Genomic DNA, 14,175 nt, shown 5'->3' on the forward strand with positions numbered 1-14,175 from the left:
GTTCACTATGACCCTGTCCTCCACCACATCTACCTGAGACATGAGTCCGAGCCAGCAAACGGTGTACAGCATCCAGTCGAAGCTATCAATGCCTTTTCTTTCAGGAGCGCAGCATGAGTCCTGAGACCGTCCACGTGGAGTGAGCATGGAGAGAGATCATGTCCAAACTTATCTCATGCTGCTGGTGTACTGCTTGTAAAATGGACAAGACAGAAATGGACAATACAGAATGGACCGTAAAGGTTGGTGGTGAGACATTCGTGTGCTTTGTCTGCTTGGGAAAATCAGATTATTCCCCAGATATTGAAATCGGGGACATTATCAAGGGCCATTCACTTTGACATGCGTGAGTTACATGTGTGCCATTGGGAGGATGAACTGTAAAGCTATCCAAAGAAGAAAATGAAGATACGCCAGACGAATGAGAGCCGGGAGAGAGGGGGGTGATCACTGTTCCAGATGAGGGACTGTTGGAAAGGGACTAATTGAATTGAGCACGTTTTAGTATGTTTATAATCTTTCAGATTTGGTCTTGCCGTACATACCTACACGTACGCTACGCTCACAAGACGCAGACCTCCTAATTGTCCCTAGAAATTCTAAGCAAACAGCTGGAGGCAGTGCTTTCTCCTATAGAGCTCCATTTTTATGGAATGATCTGCCTACCCATGTGAGAGACGCAGACTCGGTCTCAACTTCTTTGGGATAGGGGGCGCTATTTTCACTTTGGGAAAAAATCGTGCCCAATTTAAACGGCCTCGTACTCAATTGTTGCTCGTACAATATGCATATTATTATTACTATTGGATAGAAAACCCTCTCTAGTTTCTAAAACCGTTTGAATTATATCTGTGAGTAAAACAGAACTCATTTTGCAGCAAACTTCCTGTTAGGAAGTGAAAAATCTGAAATCGAGGCTCTGTTCCAGGGCCTTCCTATTCATTAGCCTGAAATCTATGGATCTACATGCACTGCATACGCCTTCCACTAGATGTCAACAGGCAGTGAGAGGTGGAATGGGGTGTCTAGCTTGATCTGAGGCCGAACAAGAGCTTTTGGAATGACGTGTCTGGATTTTTCATTGTCTTGGAAGGCGCGAGAAGGAACCCCAGACTGCGTTCTGAAAAGTTTTCGGTATACAGTGATCCCTCGCCACTTCGCGGTTCACTTATCGCGGATTCGCTATTTCGCGGATTTTCATAATGCATTTTTTTTTTTTTTTTGGTGCATTGTGCTCTGCATTCTGATTCGCTAAAAACTCACTCCCGCTTCTTGTATCAAAACATGCTACGAATTGGACACGAGAGATGAGGAGGAAGGACTAACGCTTGGTCGCTTAGCAACCATGGTGCGAATGGCCACTGAACTTAAGCGAGTAGCTGAGGAATGGGACCCTTTGATGAGCCGTTCATTACAGTTCTCCAACGTAATCGATGGTGGCATGTCGGTGTACAAGGATCTTTTTGCAAAGAAGAAAAAAGAGCGACAACAGCTGCCTATCACTATGTTCTTCTCCCGAACAAACACACCTGCACCGCGGGCTTCAGAAGAAGAGAACACTGCAGAGCGCAGTCAGGATGCAGCGGCCCAGTCTGAAGAGCAGTGAAACGGCCTACACGTGAGTCACTGTATTTGTATACATGTAATAGTTGCTAATTGTAAAAAAAAAAAAAGTTTTCTATTTCGCGGATTTCACTTATCGCGGGTCATTTTCGGAACGTAACCCCCGCGATAAACGAGGGATTACTGTAGACGTTAGATATCTCCGGCTCTGATTTTATTTGATATATGTGATAAAAACGTCATAAAGTAGTTATTTTAAACCGAGTTATATCAGTTTATTGAACGTTTAATCGCGATTTTCGTAATTTTCTTTTCTTTGTGTCATGTGAAGTTGGGTACGTTTGCGCCACATGGCTAGCTTTGGTTGCTAATTCGACAGGAGAAGAGGACATTCTACAACCAAACAACGATTATTCTGGACAAAGGACCCCTTGTACAACATTCTGATGGAAGCTCATCAAAAGTAGGAACCATTTATGATGTTATTTCGTATTTCTGTTGAAAATGTTTAGTCATATTTTCCGCCCTTATTTTGGGCGCTGTCTCGCTATAACGTAAGCTGTATGTCGTACTAAAGTTATTTTAAAAAATCTAACACAGCGGTTGCATTAAGAACTAGTGTATCTTTCATTTGCTGTACAACATGTATTTTTTAGTAAAGTTTATGATGAGTTATTTGATTAGATTAGGTCCAAGATTTCTCCGGACAATTAAAAAAAGAAAAGTAAAAAGTAGATCCACTGTAGATTATTTCACGTTGATATCACAGTAGCATTTTGTGCATTTTGACTACGTATTCACATTGTAAAACAACAATTTCTACCGCTAAATATGCACATTTTCGAACAAAACATATATGTATTGTGTAATATGATGTTATAGGACTGTCATCTGATGAAGTTTGTCAAGGTTAGTGAATACATTTATATCTTTTGCTGTTTTTTTGCGATCGCTACCTTTGCGGTGAATGAATGCGGTTGTGTGGTTGGCTATTGTAGTAAGCTAATATAATGCTATATTGTGTTTTCGCTGTAAAACACTTAAAAAATCTGAAATATTGGCTGGATTCACAAGATGTTTGTCTTTCATTTGCTGTACACCATGTATTTTTCATAAATGTTTTATGATGAGTATTTAGTTATTTCACGTTGCTCTTTGTAGTTATTCTAGCTGCTTTGGTGATATTTGTGATTGTAGCTGCAATGTAAAACTATGATTTATACTTGAAATATGCACATTTTTCGAACAAAACATAGATTTATTGTATAACATGTTATAAGACTGTCATCTGATGAAGTTGTTTCTTGGTTAGTGACTAATTCTATCTCTATTTGGGGGTTTTGTGCAAGCTACCTGTGCTGTGAAAGAAATGTCTGTGCTTTTTGTATTTGGTGGTGAGCTAACATAAATATACGTGGTGTTTTCGCTGTAAAACATTTACAAAATCGGACATGTTGGCTGGATTCACAAGATGTTTATCTTTCATTTGCTGTATTGGACTTGTTAATGTGTGAAAGTTAAATATTTCAACAAAAATATTTTTTGAATTTCGCGCGCTGCCTTTTCAGTGGAATGTGGGGGGGGGTTCCGCTAGCAGAACCCGGGGGCTAGACAGGTTAAGTCTTTACTGAAGACTCATCTCTTCAGTGGATCATATGATTGAGTGTAGTCTGGCCCAGGAGTGTGAAGGTGAACGGAAAGGCTCTGGAGCAACGAACCGCCCTTGCTGTCTCTGCCTAGACGGTTCCCCTCTCTCCACTGGGATTCTCTGCCTCTAACCCTATTACAGGGGCTGAGTCACTGGCTTACTGGTGCTCTTTCATGCCGGTAGCCACAACTGTTATTTTTCACTGTCTTTTTACTGTTGTTTTTTATTTCTTTACTTACTGTTCAACTCATACCTATTTTTTACTTAAAAATTGCACTGTTGGTAAATGTAAGTTCTACACCTGTTGTATTCAGCGCACGTGACAAATAAACTTTGATTTGATTACAGGCTCAAAACAGCCAGAAACGAAGTGCTTTCTTCTGAAACTCGTCAGTGTATTCTTGTTCTGAGAAATGAAGGCTATTCCATGCGAGAAATTGCCAAGAAACTGAAGATTTCGTACAATGCTTCAGAGGGTAGTGCATACAGCCCAATACATCACTGGGGCAAAGCTGCCTGCCATCCAGGACCTCTACACCAGGCGGTGTCAGAGGAAGGCCCTAAAAATTGTCAGACCCCAGCCCCCCCCCCCAGTTATAAACTGTTCTCTCTACCACCGCATGGCAAGCGGTACTGGAGTGCCAAGTCTAGGACAAAAAGGCTTCTCAACAGTTTTTACCCCCAACCCCTCTTTTACGTTGCTGCTACTCTCTGTTTATCTTATATGCATAGTCACTTTAACCATACATCCGTGTACATACTACCTCAATTGGCCCGACCAACCAATGCTCCCGCACATTGGCTAACTGGGCTATCTGCATTGTATCCAGTGGTGGGCCGTCAGGGCCAGCAAGGCCTTCTCTGCTGGCCTAAACATCAGAATATAATTATTTTTTTTAAATATATTTTCCCACAAATATGTATTAAATTATTCCCCAGAGTAAGAGTTATACTCTTCATTTCATAGCTTTCCTCTTGGTTGCACTGCTTCCAGCCCCAGGTTGAGATTTGGAGGGCTGGTCTTTATGTTAGATCTTTTATCCAATCATATTCAGCCATCATGTGTTGTCAGGGGTCTAAAATCTGCCCTCAGGCCTTCAGAATCAACAGTGCGGGCGCTTGTAGCTTAAAGTGAATGGAAATTAAAATTTAGTGTACCAATCAGCTTTCGAGTTGGCTATTGTACGCCTGCTGGCTGGCTCCAGTGTTACACAGGAGCCAGCTAGCAGGCGTAGTGCGTGCACGTCTTTTGATTGGATTACCAATATTGAGAGGCAGGTCCTATGAGCAGGTCTATGCAGAACCTCAGAACTAGGAAACTGAATTTGATAAACAAATTAATTTGCGTACTACTAAGCTGTTTTTTCAACCCACAATGGCGGAAGGAGGAGAAGATATCGATTTGGTCGAGGATATAATTATAACGCCATTCTCAAGACGAACTTTTCAAGAAAAGTTAGACATTGTAAAGAGAGGTCGCCCGACGCCGACTCTACAAAGCCTGTCACAGGTGGGAAAGGGGTTCGTTCGCCACTTTCAAAGTTCCAACTACGAGCGCTATCAATGGCTCACAGGCTCCGAGAAGCACTGCAAACTGTATTGCTGGGAATGCCTACTATTTGCAAGTGATCGATTTGGTGTTTGGAGCCACACTGGCTTTGCAAACTTGAGTTGTCTAACCAAGGCAGCAACGAGACACCAAAGTACGGCTGGGCACTTACAAGCAATGGTGCTTTTGAAAACTTTTGGGGACACCCGAGTGGATCTACAGCTCAACGAACAAGCGCGCAGGGCAACGGAGCTGCACAATGAAAAGGTGAAGAAAAATAGGGAAATATTGAAAAGACTCATTGATTGTGTCATGTTTTTGGATAAACACTGTTTACCCAAAAATGTAAATTTTTGTCAATTTCAAGGTGACGCAACGCCTGGTTATACTGCGTTTCTGTCTAAATGTATAGTGTCTAGAGCCATGGCATCATAATGATGGTAATAAGAGGTGGATTAATTTGGGTGGGACTGTGTAGGACCTCACTGAAGGCCCAGGCCCCAAAATTATTTATGTGCAAATGTATTTGTGGCCGGAGGCAAAGTACAAAGGGTGCCTGTCTCTGAGACAGAATGTTTCCATAAGGGTGAAATAGGAGTCATATGATAGAGCTAATACTATAGATTGTGAACTATTGCCTTATAACAGGCTTATAGCTTCCCTGTTTTATATTATTGTGTTCTCTCTATGTTTTGCATCATGATATTCACTTGAGTATGAATTGGTTGCTTATTCTCAAAGAACTCTTTGTGTATGAGTCCGGAAAATTTACAATGGACTGAGGCTAGGTGCAAGAATGTATACTCCCTACTGATAAGAAGACCGGGAGATGTGCGGAGGAGTACCAAAGGTTCAGGACTCGGGATGGGACAATAACACTACCTGCCTAGCCACAGAGATTCATTGTACATCCTAGACTCAGGAGGGGCTAGGACTTGTCTGGGAAAACAGAGGGAGAAGTGAGGATGACATCGCGTGGGAACACCTCCTGTAAACCTGCAGCCTGACAGGGGAAGTCTGCCTGTAAGCATGAGGAGGTGTATAGAGCCATCATTTTTGTGGACCCCAGCAGAACAGTATCCCGAAGGTCTAGAGTCAGGCTAAGGGAGAGTGGAAATTGTCATGTTATCAAACTTCAGTTATTACCATAAGTTATTATGCATAGCTTAACGCATTACTAATACTTGTTATATTTTGTGTTTTCTTGTTCATTTCAAGACTTTTGCTATCACTCCCTTAGGATCCCAAAGGAGGAAGAGAAAGTCACAAGCTCCAGCTGAAATTCATTATCAGTTGTACAACAGGAAGGGTAATGGCAGATAGGGGGGTGGGGGTAAGAGTGTGTATAGTGTGATTATAAGTTTGAGACCAGGGCCTTAAGCCATGGAAGAAGATTACATAGTCAGAGGCCATAAGTCTTGGAGGTGTAAACATACAAATCAATTGAGAATATTAATCATGTTTCCTCTTCTGTTCATTTATAAGTAATTTTTTATAAGTTTGTGTAATGTTGAACAGTATGGAGTTACTATTCAAAAAGGAGGGACTGTTATTGATTACTTTACATGTATAAGGAATGTGTATGTTCGGGGTCAAGGAAGGCTAAAGAGGAACTAGGTGTGTGGAAAGTTACTGATTGATACGAGAGATTACGTGGTAGCTTACTCTCGTAACTGTGGGGTCTAGAATGGACTACAATTGGAGCCCACAGGTAGAAAATAGCAGACCCTGGATAAAAACATGTTTTCAGGACACGTTCAACCCGACGAATAGTAAGTATTGTTTCTAGAGGTAATGGATATACCTCTGGTGGCAGGAAATTTTATTTTGTTGAAACCAAATAGTTTAGGTTTATTGTATTTTTTAACCTTTATTTAACTAGGCAAGTCATTTAAGAAGAAATTATTATTTACAATGACGGCCTACCCCAGCCAAACCCTCTCCTAACCGGGACGACGCTGGGCCAATTGTGCTCTGCCCTATGGGACTCCTGGTCATGGCCTTAGACCGTTGTGCCACTCGGTCCCCCAAGTTGATAAAGGACGCCAGGCTGCGGAAGCTTCTGCAACGAGCCATCTGTCTGTAAACAATGGCTCGTTGCGGAACGATGCAAAACCTGACTCTGAACCCTGAACCTGTGTGCATGTGTGTCCATGTTTACTTTACCGTGCTGAGGGTACATAGTCTCTGCAGTATCTCCAGGTCCTCCTGTGTATTGACTCCAGGGTGGATGAGGCAGAGTCCGGAGTCACAGTGAGAGCTGCAGTTCAACTCTGGCTCCATGGCTGGACCCACACCGTCAGCCCTCACACACACATCCTGAAGAATAAGATACAGTTGTCATGAACTATCTCAGCACACTACAATACTGCATTCAGATACTTATACATACACTGAGGGGAGAAATACAGACATGTCTTTAATACCACACTTACATGTGTATTATTACACACAAACTCTCTTTCTCCATTCCCATTCTCCCACCAACACCACATTGTTTTAATATACAGGAATGCAGAAGTCTAGATAGAACAACTATACCCGTCTCTCCTATTCACTTCACAGAGTACAGGATCACTGCTCAGCACTCACCACAGGGTGGCGCCATTATGAATATTCCCAGTGAACAGAAGTGGTTTTAGCAGGGGCCTGTGACACTGCTCATGGAAAACAGACAGTGAACTTGGAGTGGGGAAAATATAAAAACATAAGATTCATATATCAGTGTAACAGAAAAATGACACAACTATTCCAGTCTCGTGATTAATGTTAATAAGGGCAGATTGGACAAACAATTCCCACAGAAACTGCAAGAAAGCTACAGGGAAAGACAATGCTTAGAAGGCTACAGCGAGGTCTGCCCAAACCCAAAAGAGCACAGGATCTGGCCAATTTGAGAGGAAGCTTGCAAGCTTCTGCTTGTCCTCAGTCTCCACAAGACAGCACAGAGCTGAACAACACAATACATGACCACACTTCAGACCAAATCATCTAGATTTAGTGTGTGTGTGAGTGAGTGTGTGTGTGTGTGTGTGTGTGTGTGTGTGTGTGTGTGTGTGTGTGTGTGTGTGTGTGTGTGTGTGTGTGTGTGTGTGTGTGTGTGTGTGTGTGTGTGTGTGTGTGTGTGTGTGTGTGTGTGTGTGTGTGTGTGTGTGTGTGTGTGTGTGTGTGTGTGTGTGTGTGTTGGTTAGTTGGTTGGTTGGTTGGTTGGTTGGTTATTCTATGCTTGTGGGAACCTAAAATCCACCAAGTCCCCGCAAAGATAGTAAAACAAGGAAAAGTCTCCCTCGTAGGGACATTTCCGACATCTCAATGAGCACAAAGAATATTTTACATTTGGGGTTGGAATTAGGGTTAGGGTAAGAGGTTAGGTTTAGGTTCAGGGTTATTATTAAGGTTAGGGAGTATATTGAGGGTATTTATTGTGTACTAGTTTCACTGTAATATCATAATGTTCTTTTTTATTTTACCTTTATTTATACAGGTTTTTCTCTTTGAGATAACATCTCTTTTCCAAGAGAGACCTGGTCCAATAGCAGCAGGGGGAACAATGTTTCAGACAAAACAACTTACATACACTAACACAACCTTAAACAAAACTATAAACACACATACAGTACAACAAAAACATTTTACGTAAAAAACACGAAAGTCTTGACTAAAAACAGCTGTCCTAAAGACAATTACACTCTTCTATGATATATACATCGATCAAGTGTTTAAACTCCACCAACGAAATTAGATCATCACATTTTAAAATGTTCAGGACAGAATTCCAGGACCACGGAGCTGAATAACTGAAACTATTTCTACCATGACCTGTTCTCATTCCTGGTACTGTTAGAAGCAAATGAGAATGGGACCGTAACTTATATTTATTTACCGACCTGACTAAAAAAGAACAGAGATAAAATTTTACTCAATATGGCCTTATAAATCAGTGTATCCCAGTGTTTAAGCCTACGCAGGATCAATGACGACCAGCCAACAGCGCTGTAGAGATCACAATGATGTGGTAGACATTTTAGATTTGTAATGAACCTTAGGGCTGCATGATACACTGAATCAAGTGCTCTCAGGGTAGTGGCTGAGGCCTGCATATACAGTGGGGAGAACAAGTATTTGATACACTGCCGATTTTGCAGATTTTCCTACTTACAAAGCATGTAGAGGTCTGTAAAACTCCAGAAAATCACATTGTATGATTTTTAAGTAATTAATTTGCATCAACACACACACCCAAATATTTGTACACTTTAACTTGCTATATAGTATGTCCAGCCAATGTAGCAATGACATGATTAGTAACATGCCTGGCATTTGAATTTACCCAAATTTAGAACCAGCTTTAAATCATACATTCTGTTGTATGATGTTAAATGCTCTTTGGGCATTTTCAAAAGCTAAAGATAAACTACTACCACTTGAATAAAGAACAGTATAATCTGAATAAAATGAACATCCACTGTTTCAATAAGATATCCAATGTTGTTGATATACAAAATGAACAACAGTGGACTCAAAATAGAACCTTACGGAACCCCTGAGCACACCTCTATAGACTCAGATTTGCAACCATATACCATTACACATTGTGTACGATTTGATAGGTAATTTATAAACCAATCTAGAGCATGACCAGTAATTCCACAACATTTTAACCTTTGCACTAACACAGCATGGTCCACGGTGTCAAAAGCCTTCGACAAATCAATAAAGACAGACACACAATGTAACTTCTTATCAAGATCACAGTGGATGTCATTTAAAACCTTCAATGTTGCTGAAACAGTGCTGCGGCCAGACCTAAAACCTGATTGCATTCCATTTAAGATGTTGTTTTCTTGGAAGTAGGCCTTTAGCTGCCTACTAACTAAGGACTCCAGTACCTTTGACAGTACAGACAATTTTGATATGGGTCGATAGTTGTCAAGTAGCGAGGGATCTCCACCTTTCAGGAGAGGCAGTACAAAAGCAGATTTCCATAACTTGGGGATTTCCTTAACATCAAGCGTGAGGTTAAAAATACATGTTAAGGGGGAGCAATGATGTCTGCAGCTAGGTGTAGGAAGCAGGGGTCTAGTTCATTAGGGCCAGAGGATTTTTTCCCATCAATTTCTTTCAGGGCTTTACACACTTCTGAAACAGAGAAGGATGAAAAGGAGAACCTGGTGAAGGAGTGCACAGGGGTGTCAGGTAAATTCATAGGGGGCTCAATTATACCTTTGACCTTTTCAAATAAACTGCCTGCATTTAAAAAATGCTGATTCAAGGCTTTCAGAATGAAGGTTCTCTCAGTTACAATCTGTGTGTCTACCAACAATTGTTTAGGAAGCTGTGTATCTTTTTTGCACTCCAAACCTTTCACTACTTGCCAGAATTTGGGTGGAATATTTAAATTATGTGAAGTAGATTTCAGGCAGTGGTCTGCTTTCAATTTGCGGATCATAGCCACACCCATATTTCGAAGACGTTTAAAAGCCATCTGTAACGGTTTTCCTCCTCCTCTTCATCCGATGAGGAGGAGCAGGGATTGAACCAAAATGCAGCGGAGTTTGAAGACATGATTTATTAAAGAAAACACGAAAACACGAACTTGACTAAACTAACAAAAACAACAAACGATGTAGACAGACCTGGACGACGAACTCACATAAACACGAAGAACGCACGAACAGGGAAAATAGCCTACACATAAAAATGACGAATAACAAAACAAACCGAACAGTCCCGTATGGTGCGACAAACACAGACACAGGAGACAACCACCCACAACGAACACTGTGAAACAACCTACCTAAATATGACTCTTAATTAGAGGAACGCCAAACACCTGCCTCTAATTAAGAGCCATACCAGGCAACCCATAAACCAACATAGAAACAGAAAACATAGAATGCCCACCCAAACTCACGTCCTGACCAACTAACACATACAACAAACTAACAGAAATAGGTCAGGAACGTGACATAACCCCCCCCATAAGGTGCGAACTCCGGGCGCACCAGCACAAAGTCTAGGGGAGGGTCTGGGTGGGCATCTGACTCAGGATAGAGAGGTAGCTCAGGATAGAGGGGCAACTCCGGACTGAAAGACAGCTCCGGACAGAGAGACAGCTCTGGACTGAGGGGCAGTTCTGAATAAATAGCCGCTCTGGGCTAAAGGACAGCTCATGACTGGCTGACGGCTCTGGACGCTCATGGCTGGCTGACGGCTCTGGACGCTCATGGCTGGCTGACGGCTCTGGAAGCTCATGGCTGGCTGACGGCTCTGGACGCTCATGGCTGGCTGACGGCTCTGGACGCTCATGGCTGGCTGAAGGCTCTGGACGCTCATGGCTGGCTGACGGCTCTGGACGCTCATGGCTCACTGACGGCTCTGGCAGATCCTGTCTGGTTGGCGGCTCTGGCAGATCCTGTCTGGTTGGCGGCTCTGGCAGATCCTGTCTGGTTGGCGGCTCTGGGAGATCCTGTCTGGTTGGCGGCTCTGGCAGATCCTGACTGACGACTGGCTCTAGCGGCTCCTGACTGACTATCGGCTCTGACGGCTCGGGACAGACGGGCGGCTCTAATGGCTCGGGACAGACGGATGGCTCAGACGGCGCTGGGGAGACGGATGGCTCAGACGGCGCTGGGGAGACGGATGGCTCAGATGGCGCTGCGGAGACGGATGGCTCAGACTGCTCCTGTCTGGCGGAAGGCTTTGGCTGCTCCTGTCTGGCGGAAGGCTCTGTAGGCTCATGGCAGACGGGCAGCTTTGCAGGCTCATGGCAGACAGGCAGTTCATGCGCCGTTGGGCAGACGGCAGACTCTGGCCGGCTGAGACGCACTGTAGGCCTGGTGCGTGGTGCCGGAACTGGAGGCACCGGACTGGGGACACGCACTTCAAGCCTAGTGCGGGGAGCAGGGACAGGGCACACTGGACTCTCAAAGCGTGCTATATTCCTGGTGCGTGGTACCGGCACTGGTGGCACCGGGCTGAGTGCACGCACATCAGGACGAGTACGGGGAGAAGGAACAGTGTGTACAGGGCTCTGGAGACGCACAGGTGGCTTAGTGCGTGGTGCCGGAACTGGAGGCACCGGACTGGAGACACGCACCATAGGGAGAGTGCGTGGAGGAGGAACAGGGCTCTGAAAACGCACTGGAAGCCTGGTGCGTGGTGTAGGCACTGGTGGTACTGGGCTGGGGCGGGGAGGTAGTGCCGGAAATACCGGACCGTGCAGGCGTACTGGCTCCCTTGAGCAGCTAGCCTGCCCAACCTTACCTGGTTGAATGCTCCCCGTCGCCCGACCAGTGCGGGGAGGTGGAATAACCCGCACCGGGCTATGTAGGCGAACCGGGGACACCATGCGTAAGGCTGGTGCCATGTAAACCAGCCCGAGGAGACGCACTGGAGACCAGACGCGTTGAGCCGGCCTCATGACACCTGGCTCAATGCCCAATCTAGCCCTACCAGTGCGGGGAGGTGGAATAACCCGCACTGGGCTATGCACTCGTACAGGAGACACCGTGCGCTCTACTGCGTAACACGGCGTTTGCCCGTACTCCCGCTCTCCACGGTAAGCCTGGAAAGTGGGCGCAGGTCTCCTACCTGCCCTCGGCCCACTACCTCTTAGCCCCCCCCCCCCCCCCCTTCCAGCCACGTCTCCTTGCTGCCTCCTCATACCACCGCTCTTGGGCTCTCGCTGCCTCCATCTCCTCACGAGCGCGGCGATATTCCCCAATGTGAGCCCAGTGTCCTTTTCCCTCCAATACTTCCTCCCAAGTCCATGATTCCTGTGTAGCAGGCCACTGCTCGAATTCACGCCGCTTGGTTCTGGATCGGTGGGTGGTTCTGTAACGGTTTTCCTCCTCCTCTTCATCCGATGAGGAGGAGCAGGGATTGAACCAAAATGCAGCGGAGTTTGAAGACATGATTTATTAAAGAAAACACGAAAACACGAACTTGACTAAACTAACAAAAACAACAAACGGTGTAGACAGACCTGGACGACGAACTCACATAAACACGAAGAACGCACGAACAGGGAAAATAGCCTACACATAAAAATGACGAATAACAAAACAAACCGAACAGTCCCGTATGGTGCGACAAACACAGACACAGGAGACAACCACCCACAACGAACACTGTGAAACAACCTACCTAAATATGACTCTTAATTAGAGGAACGCCAAACACCTGCCTCTAATTAAGAGCCATACCAGGCAACCCATAAACCAACATAGAAACAGAAAACATAGAATGCCCACCCAAACTCACGTCCTGACCAACTAACACATACAACAAACTAACAGAAATAGGTCAGGAACGTGACACCATCCAATCATCTTCCAAATTCTTGCTTTAGCCCACATAGCATTTCGTTCCCTTATGATTTTTGTAAGTTCCTCAGTAAACCAAGGGTTCTCTCTGCCCTTAATCCTGAATTTTTTAAAAGGGGCCTATTGCATACATCCTAGAATGCGTTGTGGAAGTAAGAAAAGGCTAGTTCAACATCAGGGATTAATTCCATTCTATTCCATTCAATGCTAGATACATCATGTAAAAAACCTTGAATATCAAACCGCTTCCAGTTTCTTTTCGTAATAACACGTGGAGATTTCATAGGAATTTTACCATCTCTCACACAGGCAATAGCACAGTGATCATTTATGTCATTTGCAAAAATACCAGAAGCATTAAAATGATGAGGAGTATTGGTTAAGATCAAATCAATGGGGAGTATTGGTTAAGATCAAATCAATCAAAGAGGATTTCAGAGGATATTTTATATTCAACCTAGTTACACTGTTGACAATCTGAGTGAGATTATAGGTATTGCATAGAATGTTGAGTTGATCAGAGCTTTTGTGACCTACCTGGAAACCACAAATGTTAATGAGCTTGACAGGTAATTTACAGTGTAAGCCAGTGGTTCTGCATATAAGTGAGCTGTCTAGTCCCTGACAAATAAACAACAAATACATTCATAAATCACAATGTACAGCACCTAGAAGCACTATAGGTTTATATTGTACATTTTTATGAGGTTGCATCTGGGTTGCATTGCCTGGCTACCCAAACGCCTTGCTCCGGCCAAACGCTACGCAACAGACACACGTCCGTTAGTTTCTTCTCCGCAATGAGTCTGGATCTGAGTACCTCCTTGACGATTACTAGAACGAAAATCCATTTTAGACCGTCTGATTGGTCCCATAAACCTGTGGGTTGGGCCGAGCCAGAACACAACGTTTTTTGAAAATGTGTCATTGGCTTTGATACTCTGATTGGTTAGAGATGATCCATTCGCTGATGACTTTGTTTTGTACAACACCCCTCATTTTGACATCACCACAAACGACTTCAATGATGGCAGTCTCAGACTGAAGTATGTAGCGAACAATAGAGCAGTGTAAAAGTTCTGTTTGAG

General features: G+C 44.0%; 1 protein-coding gene across 5 annotated transcripts in view; it reads right to left on the minus strand.

Moving 5' to 3' along the window:
- Positions 1–14,175, minus strand: part of LOC129816820 (probable G-protein coupled receptor 156) — a 28,253-nt gene that overhangs the window by 11,342 nt on the left and 2,736 nt on the right. For 2 of the 5 annotated variants that reach the window (XM_055871735.1, XM_055871734.1), the window contains exon 1: positions 6,927–7,016. Coding sequence is in view for 2 of the 5 variants with exons in the window: in XM_055871732.1 (XP_055727707.1) it covers positions 6,927–7,043 (117 nt within the window). In the remaining 3 variants the exon portion in view is untranslated. Of the gene's footprint in view, positions 1–33; positions 3,767–6,926; positions 7,080–14,175 lie in introns of those variants that run through there. The other 3 variants (XM_055871732.1, XM_055871733.1, XM_055871736.1) reach the window with 3 other exon arrangements.

Source organism: Salvelinus fontinalis, chromosome 19 (assembly GCF_029448725.1).
Source record: "Salvelinus fontinalis isolate EN_2023a chromosome 19, ASM2944872v1, whole genome shotgun sequence".
Taxonomy (NCBI): domain Eukaryota; kingdom Metazoa; phylum Chordata; class Actinopteri; order Salmoniformes; family Salmonidae; genus Salvelinus; species Salvelinus fontinalis.